Here is a 19,922-nt window from a genome sequence, read left to right as displayed (position 1 = left end):
ATAAGAGGCAGTAGAACCTTACAGGCTGCCATGTCATTTCCCTGGTTCATCTGTTGCCAGCAAAAGGTCAGGAGACAGTGGGGCTCTGTTGGCTGCAGCTACTAACTCGGCACCCACCAGCAGCAAGGCAGAAGTTCTACTGAGAGGCCTTTCTGGTGATTTAACTTCTGTTGCTAGTGTCAGCTGTTAGTTTTGTGTTTTTCCAAGTTATCTTGGCTTCCAACTTATTTCCATTAAGCCTAGAGTTCTGGTTGCATGAAAGTCATCTTTCACAATTCATCAGGTCACCAGCAGTGTCTACAACTGCACATTTAATAAGGAAAACTTAAATTATACGTGCATCTTACAAATTAAAAAATTAGCATCAATTTATTTTTTTTGCAGTGACAGGAATTAGGTTTCCAATTGGGAAAGTTAAGCTGGTGTTTTTAGAATGTGCTGTCCAAATATAAAGTATACCTTAGTTTCCTGATATGTGGATTCTGAAACTTGTCACCTTGCTTGAGATTTTCTGTATTTGTATCTAGCTTTAACATGCCCATAGAAAATGCAGCCAGGTGATATAAACTGAAAACAAGTATTTTTCTCTTTGTTGCTTTTGAAAAGAAGTAAATACATTTGATAGGATATTTTTAAAAAATGAATTGAATTGTTTATTTGAAAATAAGTTCCCATTAATTCTTATTGCATACTCTGGAGCCTAAGATGGTAATCTCTTTTGATGATCTGTTTAAAAAATGTGAAAAAATTATATGATAGCATGTGAAAAATCTACAAAAAGAGTTATCTGTAGGTTATTCTTTGAAAAAATTTTACCTTTTCCATTAAAGGTAATATAATTGCTCTCAGCAAAGTGAACAGAGGTCACTTGAAGTATCTTGACCAGGCATTTGATTCTTGGCTAAGACAAAGCTGATGTGCAGATCTGGGAAAGAGTAGAGAGGGAAGAAGGGTGATTTAGGAGGAGAGGTATAGTTGTATGAGCTCCCACAAGATGGTAAATTTGGTACTCAGATTTTCACTAATTGCATTGAGTTATGTGCCTGATACAGAAGCACAGAGTTAGCTCTTTCAAGGATTAATTAAACATTTTGGCATTTCCTAGCTTTTTATTGTCAGGACATCTTTACACTCTTAAAGTTTATTGAGGCCCTTAAAGAGGTCTAGTTTATATAGGTTATATGATCAATATTTAATGTATTAGAAATTAAAACTAATAAAATTAAAAAATATTAGTTCATTAAAAATAGCAATAATAAATTATTTCTTATATAAATAGGTTATTTTTATGAAAAATTTTATTTAAGAAATTGAGTGAGAAAAATGTCATTGCTGTGCATTTTTGTTAATCATATTAACATCTGATTTAATTGAAGACAGCTAGATTCTCAGATCTGCTTCTGCAGTCAGTCTGTCATTTGGAATATTTCATTCTAAGTCATGAGGGAATAAGAGTAAAAAGACAAATGACATCTCAGTAATATTAAGAAAATAATTTTGAGCTCATGGACCCCCCAGAGGGTATTTCAGGGACCTCCTGAAAAGGGCAGTCCTTGGACTACACTCTGTGAAACATTGGACTAAACTATACATTTCCTGGGGGCAGAGACCATTGCCTTGGTTTTCTTTCTTCTATTCCTTGGTGCCTCATAGAATATTTTTTATGTTGACTCCTCAAACGTATTTACTGATTCAGCTTTCCCCTATAAAATTCCAGGGAAAGGAAACATCGGTGAATCAGGCATTAACTTCCTTTTGACGATGCTTCCCCCTTAATTAGTCATGCTGCAAGACTCCGTCCACCTCCTTTGACTCAGCCGCCTTGGAGGAGCCACTGGCTTCTTTTCCCTGTGTCTGATGACATTGTAGACTGGTTACAAATCAAGATTAAGTAGTTTAGGAAAAATATTCCCCTTTCAGTACAATGAGTTCTAGGAAGTCTAGGAGGTTGCTGGGAGAAAGAATCTAGAATTGTTTCCTTGAAACGGAGTGGAAAAGTCTGCAGAAGTTTCTGGGGCCTGGCTGGCACATGGGATCCACTCTGCTCTCCAGGAAGCACATACCATCTTCCAATTCACATTTTCTGCACTAAGGCAATGGCAGGTGGCCTGAAGAGAGAGTGGGAAGCAACAATCAGTTCTCTAAGTAACAGCATTTTCATTTGCCAAATGTTATGTTAATGTTCTCCAAACTGATGTTAGCGATATACAAACTTGGGCTAAAAATACGCAGACTGCTAGTATTGAGTTTTCAGACTTTTGATAAAATGTAGGTAAACAATATCAAAAGGTATCTTAAAAATCACACAGTAAATTGTGTATGAAACAAATATGTGTACAACTTAATGTTTGCACTGGAAAAAATTTATCAGCTACGTCAGGAAAAATCTTTGTGAACATGGTAGCATAAAAGCCGTTGGTTTTTCATTTGACTTGCAATGAAGTGGAAGCAAAAATATTTTAAAAACAGCATGGTTTTGTCTGCTTTATCTGAATGAGTAGTGGTGTTTTCTAACTGCTTGCCTCTTGGACACATAAGTCATCGTGGTACATTCTTACTAATAGTCTTTGAACTTCTTTCTCTGTCCTTTTCTTCCGGGCCGTATTATGCTGCCTTTAGCGCTTCAGCATGGAAGGGATCTCAAATGTCATTCAGAATGGCCTCCGCCACACCTTTGGAAATTCAGGTGGAGAGAAACAGGTGCTTGGTTATCCTTATTTTCCTCATTCTCTGCTTTTTCATGTTCTGTGTAAGTGAAGGTCCTGAAAGCTGGCAGTTTTACTCATTTACTAAGAACATTGCTTAAAAAAGAGAGAAATGAAAGTTCATTATATTAACAGTTTTGATAATGAGCAGAATTTCCCTTTGGGGAAAAAAGCATTTTCCAAATTGGACAATAGACTAAATGCATTCTTAAGACATGTTTTAGAGCTCCATTTCTCACTCGTGCCTTTAAACAAATATATATTAACCTATTGACATAATGAATTGCATGTATAGAAAATCTGATTGTGAAAATAACTAAACTAGAATATGCTTCTCTAATTCTAAAAGTCAAAGAAGCAAGATCTCATTTTTGGGCAAAGAGAGCCAGATGTTGGTATCTTCGAGACTAGAGTTCTGAGTCAGAAATGTGTATAGAGTGTGTCTTACCTCTTTTAAATGAAATTCATGTATTCTTAACGTGTGCTATGTTGTCTGCCAAATGAGGCATGAGGCATTATTTATACAGAATCATAGATAAGAATATGTCAAATGTGTAGCAATTTGCTTTTTATTTGCATTTTGTATAATGATTTAGGGAATATCACAAATGTAGAAAACATATCTGCACTAATGAATGTGCTTAAAATTACCTTTTACTATTTGAAATTTTCACCTTCAGAAAGAAAACTCTTAAATTAGCTCTTAAGTGAAGATTAGGAAAGTGTGTAGCTTGTAGGCAGTTTATCAAAAGAATGCCTAGAGTTTTACTGAAGGTAGTTGTATTACTCAAGAAGGGAGATAATCGATATTAAAGAGGGAAGGTTCACACTGACATTTGCAGCTCATAAAGGGGCTCCCTGAAGGGATGGTTGAATTTTTGCTTTTATTCTGATGCCTCTCACTTTTTCAACCCACAAGATGGCAAAATAACTTCCAAACTTACCTGACACATGGGAGTGGGGCAGGGAGGCCTGAATGCATAGCCCACACGCCAAGACACAGCTTCTTGATGCTTCTCCAAGTTTCCTGACACATATTTCTGGCTTTTTTGGAGTTCTTTACAAAGAAACATATTTGGTTATACAATCGGGCAACACCTTGGAGAGGTCGACACCCAAAAGACAGTGAAACACTAGTTTTACTTTTACTAGTTTTACAGACTGGACTAGCTTTACTTTTATTAGTTTTCTGGACATAGGGATCCAGATACTGTTAAGCAGTTTTATCTGGTTTTTCAATTATGGGTGAGATAAGACCACTCAGGATTAGCAGTACAGCTGAGATTTAGGGCCTGGGGCTGAATACTGGGTGGGGCTGAAGAGAGTCCAGGTAAAAGCTGATGGCTTTCTATAAGAGCATATGCAAACTGCACTATTTTTTGGTGGAGTGGTCAGAATAGGAGAATCTGGACAGTCATTTTTAGATTATGCTTTCATGGGATATGGTTATAAGCCATAACTCTGTTATTCATGAGCCTTTACACATAGTGAACTGGCAGTTTGTTTCAATTTCAGACATTAATTTTCATTATATCTCCCCTAATGCCATTCTCTCCTTTCACTTTTCTCCTTTAATACCTAAAAACATAAATACTTATGCAATGATTTAAAATAATAATAACGATGATAATAATAATAATAATAATAATAATAATAATAATAACAATAATAATACACCTCTAAAATTATTTGGGAAAGTCTGTCTTTGTTACTTCCTGGGAGAAACTGGTATGTGTTTTTTAAAGTTGTTATGTCATTCGTGTTGACCATTTTGTTCGGCCTGAATAAAAATGGTCTAAACCAAAATTATTTGGCTTTTGGAAATTATTTTGTTGTGCAGAGTTGTTAAACATATGTTTTTAGTTTAAATTACTGTTTTTAAAATGTGTTGAAAAATATGCAGGGAGAATGTCAGATAAGAATTCACTTTAAAAGTAAACAAATTAAGCAAATCATCCTCAGATCTACTCCTGTGAAATTTTTAATAATTGAAATGCAAAAAAATGGTTATTTATGTTGGCATGGCTTGTATGAAGCAGATAGAGGTGGGCAAAACAGTGAGCTCCAGCTAAAATAGTATGATACCTTCTACACCAAAGTGGCTTATGCTTCATGTTATAAAATAGACCTTCTAGTAACTGTATCATATTTTTTATAAATAAAACAATGCAGATTTAAGTGACACATTGTTTTTTGTTTTTTCTTGTTTTTTAACTTGGCAGTATTTGACAACAGTCATTCCTTATGAGAAAAAAAATGGACCACCATCTGTTGAAGATCTTCAGATATTAACAAAAAGTGAGCAAAGACAAAGTTAAACTGTTACCTGATTTACTTTTGCTGATTCTTAAACACCTGATTTTCGTTGGCTGATTTTGTTGATATTGTTATTGTTCTGTTTTGTCAATTTAGGACAGTAAAGGATGGATGTCAGAAATGGCAGTGACATCAAACACAACACTAACTTCAACACTGATTTGTATTTTTTCTGTTTTTCTTAACTTTTGAAATATTTATGAGTTAAATTTTTGGGAAAAAAAATGTAACTTGAATCTCCACCACCTCTTACATAAGAACATACCTATTTAACAATGAATGAAGTGCTCAATGGATCTTATATGACTTTGTCAGTAACCGAACAGGAAAGATTTAGGTAAACACTCTCCTTTCTTATGAATGTAGAAACCAAGGTAGTAGTTATAGGTAGAACATAAATTGATAGTAATGTTTTAAGAACATGCATTCATTCAGCAAATATTTGGGGAAGGCCTACTCTATGTCAGGCCATTTCTTGGGTACTTGAGATATTTTAGTGAGAGCAAAGAGACTCCACTTTTGAAGGGTGTATTAGTCTGTTTCTGTTGCTTATAACAGAAATGCCTGAAACTGAGTACTTTATAAGGTAACAATATTCATTACTTACAGTTTCAGAGGCTGGGAAGTCAAAAGTCAGAGAACACATCTGGTGACAGCCTTGCAAAGTAGGGTGTCACATGGTGGATGGCAGACACAGAGAACTCCTCATGTGCTCTTCTTTTAAAGCCTTCAGAACCACTCCCATAACCACCATTAAACCATCAAATGGATTGATCCATTTACTAGGGAATGGTCCTCACAATTTAATCACCTCTTGAAGGCCCCACGTTTCAATTACTGCAAGAGAATTTCCCACTCTTATAACACTGTCACAGTGGGGACTAAGTTTTGGGGGGACATTTGATGCATAGCAAGGGGCTTGCATTTTAAAATAATTTGTGAGATTTAAATATACATTATATTGAGGGATCATTTATCATAAGGGATAAGTGATCTGAATTCTGGTTTTATCTTTGTTATTTTCAGGGATATCTTTGGAAGCCACTTACCCTCTCTTGGTCACATTGGAAAACTAGGATAAAAATATTTACTCTAATTACCTTATAGTAAATTAACGTATGTGTGATCTGGAGTAAGTCACTATCAATCAGCCTTCTTTTCTTAGCCTTGATTTCTAGGGATTGAATTTGCTGATCAATTAGGTTCCTTCTAATTGTGAATGTTTATGATAATCGCCAATTAGGAAGGCGCCAAATGGAAGAGCATCACATGGGAGGATATTGATAATGATTTTATTTTGGAAGTTCAGGACACGGAGAAATGGGCAGAGAAAGCATAAAGGAAGAAGCAGGTGTCCTATTTACTAGCTGCCTGCCTGCTAACCTGAAGCTTTTATTCTTTCGTTTGGTGAATAATAGTTAAAAAGCATTTTATATTTAAATATGGATAAATCAAGTGATGCCAACCAGTCTAAAATAAAGAATCAAGAGATTAACTGGGTGGCCAGCTCTCTAATTTTTAGGAAGAACTCACAAACTTATGTCCAAGATCACACAGGGAAATTGTTAATTACAGAGCTGGGTCTCTTAATTCCCAGGCAACTGTACTTTTAATTAAAAAATATTAAACATGATTGGAAGCAGAAATACTAAACATAGTAGCCCTCTAAAGAAGGGAACATAAAAATTGCACCTAAATCAGGAGTTACTGAGAGGCCTCAGATTCTCAAGGATCAAGGATACCTACTTGGTCAAACCAAAGTCACTGCAATTCTAACATCAAAATTTCCCTAGGCTGATTCTTAGGTAATGTATTCATAGATTGACAGTTTTGGAATCTTTTGTAATTTTTGGGTGAGGGGATGTGTGTAGGGTGTACGAATGAATGTGCAATTTAATACAGTTGTGATAACAGTATTGTTGTGAGACGAAAGATGGAAGGATGACCTTCACTTTGAAAGTTAAAAAAGATGGTTGTCTCCTGAACACTTTGAGGAGGACCCAAGCCTGCACCACCAGCACCTGGAGATGTTAGCCGAAAGAAAAGCCCTGTGGAGACCATCACAGTACTTATGGATATGTAACCTTCCTTGTAAAAGCTATTAGAAGGGGATACCAGATGCAGTGATAAAAGTAATAAGAATTAAAATAATAATAGAAGTGTTAGTTATAGCTAATACTTACATAGCATGTACCATGTGCCAGGCACTGTTATAAAGTCCTTTGTATCTGAATTAGTAATTTAATCCCTATAAGAAGCCATTGGGATAGATCTAGTTATTATTCTCATTTTACAGACAAGGAGCTTGGTGTGCAAAGTGGTTAAGTAACTTGCTCAAAGTCATATCATTAGGACATGGCGGAGCCAGGGTTTAAACCCAGGAGGCTGACTTGACATTTACACTGTCTGCCTTGTCATATGTCTGGGGAAAAGTAGTCAGGTATGTTCACCAGGATGCTCTGGAGGAAGCTTGAGTTGGCCGTCACTGTTAAAGGACAGCATTTGTTTTTGAGTTTATCTCTACCTGGTCTAGATTTAACACCACCAACAAAAAATCAAACCAAAAACATTATACTAAGTGGCTGTTTTTTCTATTTTGGTCTTTACTTAGAAGATAAAATTGTCAAAGATTCCCTTTAGGATGAGTCTAATTCACTCAGGTTCTCCATGGGACAGGAGTAGACAGCCTGGCAGGTGCTGGGTGCTGCTTCGTGGCAGTCTGTTCTTCATTTTGGTCTTTTTTTAAAGTTTCTGAGAAGTCTGACAGATATGCCCCTTGGTAAGTGTATTAGTCCGTTTTTGTTGCTTATAACAAAGTACGCTGAACTGGGTGATTTATAAAGAAAATGAAATTTATTGCTTACAGTTTCTGAGGCTGAGAAGTCCAAAGTCCATCTGGTGGTGGCAACAGTGACCCAGGGGTCTCACATTGCAAGATGGTGGAAGCAGAGAGAGCAGAGAGAGAGCAAAAGGCAGACTCTCCTCTTCTTTTACAGCCCTTGGAACCATGCCCCTGACCCTGAACACCATTTTATTTTTATTTTTTAATTTATTTTTTATTTTTATTGAATCAAAATTGATTATACATATTTTTGGGGTTTAATATTGAGATATGTTGATCAAATCAATATTACTAGTATATGTATTGTTACAAATCATAATTATTGTTTATGCCCCTTGTCCAATCTCTCCCCATCCTGAACACCATTTTTAATCCATTCACTACTGCATGGTCCTATAATCCAATCACCTCTTCAAGGCTCCACCTTCCAATTACCATAATAGGATTTCCCGCCCTCTTAACAGGCACAGTGGGGGCTAAGTTTCTAGTACATAAAACTTGAGGGACACAATTCAAGCTTCAGGGAGTTTTGGGGGGATATAATTCAATCCACTACAGCGAGTATAGCTAACTCTCATTTATCTGAGAGTTTCTCCAGTTTGTGAGATGAGCACTGAGGTCCTGTTCCACAGAGCTCATGGAAGCACACACTACAATAACTCACTTTCCATATTTATTATGACAAAATGGAGGCTGTGCCTAAGTAACCCAACTCCTCCTTCCTGCCTCCACTGTTTGGAAATTTTAAGTCAGGGAAATAACTCTCAGATAAGTGTGATATTCTTACCCAAATAAGGACTTACTCAACTAAAATAAATTCTTGAGACTTTACTGTTGTATTCCCTTATCCAGAAAATAATAATTTATATGAATCAGCTGTATCATATAATTGATTAAGACTACATGATTGAATTAAATATTTTTTATCTAAATTTTCAATTATTGCCTTTTTGCTTTTCTCCTTTGTTTTGTAGTTCTTCGTGCCATGAAGGAGGACAGTGAAAAAGTTCCGAGCCTGTTAACTGATTATATACTTAAAGGTGAGTTTTATAATGGTATACGTGCAATGGTTGGGAGGTTTTGATTAGTCAGTTAATACACTGTCTTGCTAATAGATTAAAAAGTAACTTCCCAATGTGCAGCTTTTATTAATCTTATGTGCAGGGTTAGGATAGATACATGGTTGGCTTATGCTACCAACATTATAAATTATGGTTATATAAAATTTAGCTTTTATTTTTAGGTCCTGGGCTGGAAATAATTTCCACAGCTAAATTATAAACATTGAAGAAGGCAGTAGAGGAAAATTAATAAGATATTGCCATAATTATGTGGGTATCAGATGTCGACATGTTGACACTGGCAGGTTTGAGAAGGGTGGTCTCTGTCATCTTGAGGATGGTAGAAAAGGCAGAAGGACAGATCATTCATTAGTGAGGACGGGTGAAGCGGGGAACAGTCAATCAGTCAACAGTGCCAAAGGGAATACAAACGGGACTGGTGTGTGTGTGTGGGGTGGGGTTGGGGGTGGGGGGATAAAAAGAATGGACTTTCATAAATCCAGGACAGTGAAAAACAAGGCATAAATCTTAGGAGCAAGGTCAAGATCACACAGGATAGGAATATTGACGAGGCAAAAGGAGTTTGTTTGAGAAGTTAAGATCACTTACTTTACTGAGGAAAAAGCAAAATTTGGATGATAAAGAGGAGATTAAAGAACCTATTTAGTTATAAGCAAAAGTAATACTTTTCAATGAAATTATTATTTTAAAAGTAGCGGTTATTTCGGTGATAAATTTTCAAAGTGTCACAAAATGCATCTTGTAGTGTTTGATGGAATTTTGAGAGCAGTCCTCTTTCAGGAACATTTTTCTTCTTCAGGCTCTCTCTCTCTTCTTCAGTTGCCTGAGCAGAGGAAGGTTAGGATTTCTGAGATGTCAGGTGTCTCAGAGGGAGGGAACCTCAGTGCTATATACAGGAAACTCAAAGTGCATGATACGTTAAGTACTATGTGTAAGAGACTTATTGTGGATGTAAAAAGAAGCCAGCCTACAGTGGGTGAACACGGCAGTAGAAAAGACTGAATTGACATTGTTTTTTAATAAGCCGTATTTTTCTGATGAAGGGCTTTTTATCCCTATTAAATTGATTTTTTAAATATACCTGACATCTTTGTTTGCTTTTGTGTTGTGCTAGCATTGATGTGAACGCTGGATTGTTCTGAGGTTTGTTCTTCTAGATGTGAAACAGGAATGAGACGGACATAAAGAACATGTCTTAATTTTTAGTTATATTGAGTCCCTAGGGCACTGCCATGAGGGCCAGAGAGAGAATGAACTTCTGAAGCATTCTCTAGCTATTTTAGCATTTGGCTGCATGGAAGGATGGTATGACCTGAGAACAGAGTGCTCTGGGGGAAAATGGTTTTTAATTCTTTACTCTGAAAACCTAGGACTGTAATTGGGAGCCCCCCTATTTCGCGTGCCTTAGGGAAGTGGCTCCGCCTAACCCTGCTCCTCCTGCTCGGGCCACTGGCTCCCATGTGTAAGCCCAGTTCCGGTCCCATCTATCCTGTAGCTGCCTCTGATGAGCGGCGTGTGTGCACGTGTTGTGGGTTTGTCCTGGCTTTGCGTTGTGGGGACTGGGTGGAAAAGAAGCTGGGGATTCAGACTCCAGTGGTGACGCTGTAGTCTGAGAAGATGAAGAGGGAAGCATCATGCAGAGAGGTATTGAGTGTGTGGGACGTTGCTGCCGTGGGTCATTTAAAATGCTCTTTCCCACCCATCCTGGAAATTCACAGCTGGTGAACTGTTCCTCTTCCTCAGGGACCAGTAAAGAACACTGCCTGGGAGGAGGCTGCTGCCCACGGGAAGAGTTCTCCTCCCCCTTCTCTGGCTTTGTCGTTGTTGTTTTAACACCGATGAGTGTGGCTTGGCTGCCTAAATTAAATATACTATCTTACTTTTAATGTAAAGGTCAGAAGTGAAAGAAGGTAGAAAAGTGGCCTCATTTGGCCCAACAAAGATAGGATGGGCGCTGTGTGGGCTAACTGAGCTTCTCTTTTTCACACCTGCTTGATTGCCCAGGGCAGCCCGCTGCCACCCCTGCCTTCAGCAATAGCACCAAAGGCTAGAGATGTACACATGGCCGCTGCTGTGCTGATCCTACGTAGGAATAAGGATGTGTGTAGCAACTTGCACCCTTCTTTGACCTCACCAGGGAGCCTTTTTGCTGTGTTACAAGCCTCATGGCATAGGACTAATGTGGGCTTAATATCTCCCAAGTGGTACCCTGAGAGACATGGCCTTTTGCTGTCTCATTTCTGGGAAATTCTAATAAATGTGTTTTGAGAGAACTTTTCATTGTTGGGTGTAGCATCTTCAAACTTTTTTAAAATTGCTACTATAGATATTAGCATTAATATTTAGTTTTCATTACTAAATAGTTGTCTTTTATATATATCTGAAATGTATATAAAGTGTATGTATTTTGTATAAATGTATACAAAAGATACATTTCTATCTGAAAGTTTTCTTTTCTTCCCTCTAGTTCTGTGTCCTACATAGAGCAGCATTACCTCAGGAGCAGCTTTGTCTGTGGACTATGAGCTAGATTTCCTATGGCATTATTATGAAAGCTGGCTACCATTACCTTCCTGCTATTGGAAACTCAGCACACTTGAACTTGGGTTTGTGACTCAGTATTAATACATCATGACTTCACTAATTCTTTATATTATAGAACCAAGAAAAAATATGGCACTGTTTTGAATTCTAGAGATGGTTTTTGTTAAACCAACTAACATTTATGAACTGTTCTCTTTTCTTAGTAGAGTAAGGGAGAGTGATATTAATTGTGCATGTGAAGTTATATTTTTCATAAACTGACAATGTCTGTTTGAGTTTTTTTTTTATGGCTTCTACATCTAAACTGCACTGAAGAACTAGATCAGAGCATTGGGAGATTTATACTATAGCTATTTTTCAGTGATTGTTAGAACCAACACTGATTTTTCTAACAGAATTGTCCGTATAACTATTACCTACCAGTATTGTCCAGAGCGAATGAAACTTAAACTTGGACCGTTCTCGAAGCAAAACCAGAATACGGATTACTTTGGCTTACTACTTAGTGAACATCAAAACTGTATAGCTTGCTGCTTGTGTCACCGTTCAAATTTTAACCATTAAATTGCCATTCATTTTCATAATCTTGAATTATTTAGATGTTTAAATGTTTTGTTTCATGTGTCTGTGAAGAAGTGTACTTTAAAAGGAGTTTGTATCCTTTAAGGTGCTTAAGAAACTGTGCTGCAGCACTGCCCATTTCCCATTACTGTTATGTGTTATTCATGCCTGTCTAATATCCTAAAGTCTAATTCTAGAAACAGCTACTCATGGATACATCACCAATCATGAACACTCTTGCTGGTTCCAGTCAAGTCAATGGCATTTAATAAATGTAAAAAAAGAAAAAGTAATATATGCTTGAGAGCTTTATTTTTTAGTTTCTGTTGTATCTTTTGATTTCCCCCTCCCTTGCGGTGTTTGAGTCTTTCCCTAATTCCATGCACAGTCCATCATGACAGTGTGTGAGCTGGAGAAGCCCTGATTAGCCCCATGATACTAAGGAGGGTTGGAGGACTCTTCCAGATCGTGGTGAGCTGCCATGGAATGACAGAAGTACTGCTCTTTCTGGGGCTGAGGCATTCTGAACAGCTTCTGAGTTTATATTTCTTCCCATCAACTCAAAGTCCCCCTGAAGTTAGGTTTCCCCTGATTCTGCCTGGTAGACTCTTCTTTGGCAGTAAACTACTATAGGGTTTCCCACTATAACCCGTCTCCTGTGAATGATGAGTTAGTTTTGATACTGACGATGAGCGTATTTCTGACTTGTGACTGAGAGCAGGTAGGTCTTTTGTCTAAGAACAGCACCCTGGTGCCGTGTACTCTGGGGGGCACCTTTTTGGCAAGGCTTCCTCGGGAAAGACTTGCTTGCTGAGAGAACCATGGGGGCTCCTTGTGTGCTGGAAGTTCATCGGATTGACAACCTTAAAACAAATGGATGATTTATCTTTCTGATTCCAGATACGGAATCTTTTTGAAAGTTACATTGTGTGATTTTGACTCGAAGTGTTTACTGGCTGCCAAGAACCCAGTTGCAAATAATCCCCTTACAGCTTTGTTTTTTGAAGAAAACAAAAACAAACTGTCGAACTACGGTGCACTCCAAGTGCCATATATCTATTTTATTCTTCAGGAAATTATATTTGTTTTTCTTTTACAAGAGCACAACAGGAACCAAAGTAAAAGAGTAATAGATACAGCACTCAGGATAAATCATATCTTTAAAATAATAATAAAAAAATTTACACCTTGTCCTATATCCTGTTAGTATTTTCATAATATGGCCATGATTGAAAAAACAAAAAGCAAGCATTTACAATTTTTTTGATAAAGGCTTTTTATGCCAGGAATGGATTAATTGTCAACAAAATTTTATACTAATCAGGCTGATGTAAATCTATTTTGGTAACATAATATCATTAACAAATTTATTTTGGAAATAGATAAAAATATTGCCCCTTGATAATAAATCTTTTTTTTCCTTTGATGCAAACAGCTAGAACACCTTTTTCTTTTTCTTTTTGATATTCTAAGACAAAAAAAATGGTTAAACTTCAGATTAATAAATTAGGTCATTATAATAATAAATTAATTTTTTTTTTAAAGTTCAGCAACCTCTGTCCAAGTATTTACAACAATACTTGAAAGTTCCTTTACAAAACAGAACACATTTTCTTTTCACATTAAGCATACTGGGTATCTGTGTCTTTCACAACAAGCATTTTTAAAAGAAAAATCAATGCACAAATGGGTAATTAGTATAAAAGTGCTAAGAGCTGTTTGAAAAGTTAACACTATAGTATACAGTCAGTTATATTTGAGGCAAACTACAACAAACTTCCAGCTTATTGTGGACAATATTCCAGTAGTTGTTTCAAACAGTTGTTTGAAAAAAAAAAAAAAAAAAAAAAAAAAAATCCAGGAGCTGATTAGTGATGGAGATTAAAACTGCCATCAACGTCTCTGGCCAGTGAACTAATTGAAAACCAACCAAAAGCAAATCCAAATGAGGAAGAAGATTCTAATAAAGGAATACCCTCTCCATAGAAGGTGCAAAAGCTGACTGCTCAAGGTGTGCACACACACACACTCACACACACATCTATCTTTCCAATTGAACTACAGGTAGAATGAGATTTTGTGTTATTCAGAAAATTTGTAAGTGATTAAAAGCATTGATATGGAATGCCTGTTTGTCTTTGTTCTGGTTAAAATCTCATAAAAATACATTCAACAGGAAAACATAAATTGTATGTGTATAAATATATATGTATGTATATATTATATACACACGCACACAAATACTTTTGTTTTTTGAAGCATAAGATAGTTACATAAATATTCCTATAATTGCTAAAGTTTAAAGAGGCATAATTTTTTTTTTGAGCTTCAACAAAGGTGCTTGAATAATATACAATTAAAATGAAGTAGTTTCTATTTTGTAGAATCAGTATATAATAAGGAAAAAAAAAACAAAATCCCCGTCTTTTTTTTTTTTTTAAAGTTTCTTCTTAAGCTAGAGGTTCAACAAAAACTATAAACAACCAACAATATAACAGATCAAAGCAACAACAAACAATGAAGTATAGCCCCTGGAAATGCCTGGTGTCCTTCACCCTCTCTCTCCCTCCTTCCTGCCATGTTGTTGTAAGAAAAGCTCCAGTGCTCACATCAAGAAATGACTTAGATCTTGTTCATGTGCTGACTCTGCTAGGAACTGGCTGATTGGCTTGGAAGAAAATGAAAGCAGCAAAAAGTATAACTGTATATATCCTTAATAACCCGCTTTAGAGAAATGTTGCTATCGCATTTCCCTTGCTTTCTCACTGCCTACTACAGCAGTGACTGTATAGAAAAGAAACTTGTGGCTTTAGACCTGGGATGGCTATCAAAAGGTTCTGATGCGCTCGTCTGGTGGTTGTATGGCAGCTGGATCACAAGGCCTTTTTTGTTTCCTGCTTATTTAGGCCTGAGCTTTGCAGCAATCAGTGCAGTCTTCAGAGCAACAGGAAAAAATATCCTCCGGGCCACTGAATTGCTTTTATGTTACTGGATTTCTCCCCAAGCCAAGCTGACCAATTTTTCTTCCCATCACCACCCTCCCACCCATTTCCCCAACCAAACTCATTATCCCCACCCCCAGATATCTCTACAGCTATATTACAAGCAAATATATCTTAGCAACTTTAAAAACTTTGGTTCTAAGAAAACACTTGGTCAGTTATCTTGAGGAAAAGTGGGAATGCTTGTGCCGCACACTGCTGTAGACAGAGCCCGTCCCAGTCAGATCTCAGCGCTGTACATCAAGTCACAATCCAATACAATCCACTAAGCAAGTGCACAAATTCTAGTTTACTTTTAAGAGCAGATTTACTCATTTTCTGTCTTTTCAAACCTCAACCATGTTGCCTTTCTTCACACCGTTTGGTAGAAATTGTCTGCCTGTAGATGGTTCTGTTTTTGCATGCTGTAGAAGCCACTGAATCTCGCATCTGGCTCAGCAATTCTTAGCATTCTCTGGGAACTGTCCACCTGGACTCTGGTTCCTTTCTTGCAGTCCACAGATACCAGCTGATTATTTAAGGAGGAAGGCTAATCGATCAGAGGAGGAAAAACCACAAAGAATTAGTTGCTAATGTATCCAAAATGAACAGAAATTTAGCACCTAATTCAAATGAGAGAAGTTTCACAATTTCACTGCGTGGAAGATTACATCCTATTCTCCTGCCAGCTTTACTTTTATGAGGGATACTGACAAACTGCATTTAAGTGTGGAATGTCAAGAAACTATGTCAAACAGGGAGATGAAGGAGCTGAGAAAAGAAAAAATACTAAAAAAAAGTCATGAAATGACATGATAACTATTTTCAAATCCGTGAAGTGCAGATTTGTGTTGAAAAGGGTTGAAGAAGGAGCAGGTTACCGGGAGGCAGATTTCACAACAAAGGGACAATTTCTGGTCACTCAGGCTGTGTAAGAGCATCCCAGGTTGGGCCAGCCCCTGTCTGTACCTAGTCACTTCATGAGTGGGTCTCTTCCCAGCTGTGGAAAGTGGTGACTGTCTTCCTCAGCACTGTTTCCTGAGCCAGCATGTGCCCAGCCTAGAAGCTGTGCCCACTGTATATTTGTCAAAAGAAAATCAGAGGCAGGATAGCCATCTGACATAAATTTGATATGGGAGGGTTAATTAGATGGTAAACCAGATTAAATAATTATTTAGGCTCTTCCCAATTCTTAAGATTGTACGTTTAAAAGAAAACCAACTAAATGCAAAAGGTAAAATTAGAGATGGAAGAAATTATTTCCCTTAATTAATATAGTTCTTTCTTGCCTTTTAAAATAGGTAGATTCAGAGACCCTTTGTATTTGTACTGACAAAAAAATATATCTGTTCTTTCTCCCTCCACATGAAAACTGCCCCTCTCTACCTTGTCTGGTGTATTTTCCAGTCTCTTCATCCTGTGCTCCCTTACCCTCGTGTGTGCCTTTGACACAGCCCTGTCCTTTGGACTTGGGTACATCCTCCTCACTGTCTTCCAACTCTCTTCTTGCCCTCTCCTGAATAAGAACTCCCTCCCTTTGATTTCTTTTCTCTCCCAATTCTAAGTTGATAGATGATTTAGAAATACCACGTGTTCAAGTTTTAATTTCTAATATAAACAACAATGATTTAGAAATCAATTCAGAGGTAATTGTTCATTTAGAAACTTTAAAATACATCCAGGATCCATGAAAGGTCAGGATTCAGTTACCAGTGGATGATGGATGATTCACCCCCAGTGATCAATCCAGCCCTGAGTAAGTACTTATATATTTTGTTGCTACAGCCTGACATTCCTTTGAGGCTATGAATAGCAAAGTATAAATTTTACTGGGTAATACAAAAGATAGCAAGCAATATTAAGGAAATATAAGAGTATAAGCTTTCCTAGTGTCACCACTGAAGAGACTGAACTTTCTCAAGAAGTTACCTTAGTTGGTGTTCGATACCAGCAAAGCAGTGGTATCCACTGTTTCTTCTGATTGATGAACAGGAATGCTATTATAATAGAGAGGCATATTATTATGGGAACCACGACAGAGGCAATGGAGTCCAGCGAAGAATCTTCACTTGGGTGCAGTCTGTTATCTCTGTAATCCACTTGGAGGTGACCCATATCTAGGAGAAAAAAAAAAAAAAAAAAAATTACAAGCATTTATTACCTAAACAAGATTTTTTAAGGATCATTTAATTGCATTGCAGATAGAGATCAAAAACTTGATTTTATTGCTTTCCAGTTCTTTGAGGCTAAAAATATGATTAAAGTCTAATGTTCATCCACAGAGCTCTTAGTAGGGGGCAGAGTGCTTAGGAATGGATGTTAAGGAAGAAAAAAAAAATCAGGGTGGGAATATTAATAATTGGGCAAGATGATACTGGCTCTAGCTAATCAAGAAAATAAGAAAATGCTTAGGCAGATTGTAGTGACTAAAATCAGACTATTAAAAATATTTTGATTATAATTAATATACATGGTCTTTTAAGATTCTGAAGCAGAAACATTAGCTTAGCTCCCTGTTTACTGGCAAACAGACCAAGACAAAGTATATTCTTCTGCTTACTAGAGTAACAGCTAAGACTAATTAGATCAAAAACACCACTAGAATCAGGAGCTTGATCTTTTGGTTAATATTCTGGTTCACTGATCTCTAAGCAAAAATGCCTTATTTTTCATAAACTTGTTGAAAAACTCACTATGCCTATTAGATCATTTCCCTGCCTTGATTAATTATATTGCCCAGGGGATAACATTTAATTTTGCTCTTATGAATAAAGATCTTTCTATTCTTAAAATATTCTTACAATAAATATTGCAGACAGAGATAAGGTTAAATATATGTGGATCAGGGGCACTCTCTGAAGTTTCCTTATTCTTCTTTTATTTTGTTTCAAACAAACAATTGTCGTCAGGTTTTCTAAATGCATCAAAGACCGGTTTAGTGAAAGATATAGAACACATGAGAATAGAATCAAAAGAAGTTATTCTTAAATTATTCTACAAACAGCTCACAAAGTAACAAAGCTTGGTGATACTAAGGCTGTCTATGACTTAAGACTCAGATCTTTATTCAGATGCTTCTGTATGTGTTCCGGAGTGTTGGGAGGGAAGGAATGGGAAGGGGACATTCCTAATCATTTTAGCCAGTGCAGATGGTAACACTTTATAGGAACATATTGATCAGCATCAAGAAAAATGCCAAAAATAAAAGTAACATTTTATGGATGAATTCAGTTTTTAAATACACAACGTAAAAAAGAATATTCCAAATGATGTAGCAAATGGTTTTAGGAATATATGTCATACACGAAGATCAAAAAGTAAATAAAGGAAAATCTTGGTGAAAAAAAAATGAATCAGCAATCGAGGTCTGTTTATAAAATTCAGTACTTCAGTTCTGTTTCGATGCTAAAAGCAAGCCAAAAAGTTAGCTTTGAGCTCCCTGGCAGCCAAAGCAAAAAATGAAAACAATTTCATCAATAAGATTCATAATGTCTTTAACATTAAAAGAAATCAGTTGCCCAGGAGAAGCATAATTTTTTTTGCTACTGACACAAAAGGAAGTTTTTCTTCAGGCACTTTGTAACAGAGATACTATGTAATACACAGGTCCTCAACATACTACAATGAGTAAGGCTATTCTTGTGACCAAAGCCAGCATCTAGAACAGTGCCTCACACACAGCAGGCACTGATATTTAGTGACTGAATGAATGTAGGCATAATGTTAAAGCACGTACAGTCAGAGCAATTATACAAGGAGTCAAAACACTAGGTCCAGGAATTTAGCTGTCTGGTCATCTGGCTTGATCCAAGCATAACATTTAGAATATCTAGAGTAACAGACCATTAATCTCTCAAGCAATGAACATTGCTTTTTCCAAAAGAAATATGAAAACTGTGTAACAATGATTTTGAAAATGTGCTTGGAGTAGATAGGAGGCAGTATTGAGTCATGACAAAGAGTAACTTTATACAATTTTGATCAAGAACAGGTCTGCTTTTATAGAGAAGGCAATACGGACAGGCACTCGGCCTTGCTTTACTAAGTAGCTATTGAGAGACAAAATAACACCTTTATCATGTACATATGAAAGAACAGAACAAGAAACAAAAAGCATGGAATAAAGCTGATGACTGGAAAAATTAACACATGTAATAAACTGAACTTTCATGTAATGAAAACTCTTCAGACATAGAGGGTAACCTAATGCATAAATGCTTAGTACAGAATCCACAGGGACAGTGAATAATTCATTTTTCTGCTTACAAAGTTTATTCACATATGTAAGTTTGAAAGATGGCTTACGAATTCTAGATACAAGGTCTTATGACTAGGAATATATTTCCATCATCGCAAAGTCTCTGAGCATATAGGGCCAGGAAGGAGGCAGTTATCCAGTTACCTGAAGACTTATTTTACCAATGTGTGATGTTAAATATGTTTCAGCCAAGCAAGTCTTCTATGGTGTAGTTATTTGAACCTACTTGGGCAAGCTGTTTAAAAAGTTACTTACAGGAAATTTTAAAAATTAGAAAAAAACAAAGTAGACCATATAGAAGACGAGACAGAACTCAACCCACTTTGATGCTTACCTCTAGGGAGATGGATGATGTCGTTTTCGCTAGGGGTGGGCCACACGGGGACCTCCAGGTCAATCTCTCCACGATGATTTGTCTTCTCAATGGGTATATTGGTTGGTTCAGGGACATACATTTCTAAAAGGAAAAAACATTTTTCAAAGAGATAATGGAGAAGCTGTCTTACTGTTGGCTTTTGTATCCTCAATCCAAATGGTGCATTTAATTCAATACAATATTTCCTGGGACATGAAAGATCCAGTTTCTGCTTTTACGTCATTAATGCTAGAGCATCACTGATGGGAACATGTCTT

The 19,922-nt window shown here is 36.8% G+C and overlaps 2 protein-coding genes across 7 annotated transcripts in view; one reads left to right on the top strand and one right to left on the bottom strand.

Annotated features, from left to right (window-relative positions):
* The window catches only part of FEZ2 (fasciculation and elongation protein zeta 2), a 40,390-nt gene extending 28,057 nt beyond the window's left edge, over positions 1-12,333 (top strand). Inside the window, exons 6-9 of one of the 2 annotated variants that reach the window (XM_063078225.1) lie at positions 2,620-2,700; positions 4,928-5,003; positions 8,838-8,903; positions 11,413-12,333. In XM_063078225.1, the coding sequence (XP_062934295.1) occupies positions 2,620-2,700; positions 4,928-5,003; positions 8,838-8,903; positions 11,413-11,429 (240 nt within the window). In that variant the 3' untranslated portion in view covers positions 11,430-12,333. The remainder of the gene's footprint in view (positions 1-2,619; positions 2,701-4,927; positions 5,004-8,837; positions 8,904-11,412) is intronic. The other variant, XM_063078226.1, reaches the window with a different exon arrangement.
* Positions 12,334-13,090: 757 nt separating this feature from the next.
* CRIM1 (cysteine rich transmembrane BMP regulator 1) overlaps positions 13,091-19,922 on the bottom strand; it is a 183,577-nt gene continuing 176,745 nt past the window's right edge. For all 5 annotated transcript variants that reach the window (XM_063078184.1, XM_063078185.1, XM_063078186.1 and 2 more), the window contains 3 exons: positions 19,624-19,746; positions 16,961-17,148; positions 13,091-15,581 (listed from right to left, as the gene is read on the bottom strand). In XM_063078184.1, the coding sequence (XP_062934254.1) occupies positions 15,405-15,581; positions 16,961-17,148; positions 19,624-19,746 (488 nt within the window). In that variant the 3' untranslated portion in view covers positions 13,091-15,404. The remainder of the gene's footprint in view (positions 15,582-16,960; positions 17,149-19,623; positions 19,747-19,922) is intronic.

The sequence above is a fragment of the Cynocephalus volans genome, chromosome 14 (genome assembly GCF_027409185.1).
Source record: "Cynocephalus volans isolate mCynVol1 chromosome 14, mCynVol1.pri, whole genome shotgun sequence".
In the NCBI taxonomy this organism is placed as follows: Eukaryota; Metazoa; Chordata; class Mammalia; order Dermoptera; family Cynocephalidae; genus Cynocephalus; species Cynocephalus volans.
The sequence above is the reverse complement of the archived record's forward strand: the minus strand, read 5'-3'. Positions and strand labels throughout refer to the sequence as shown.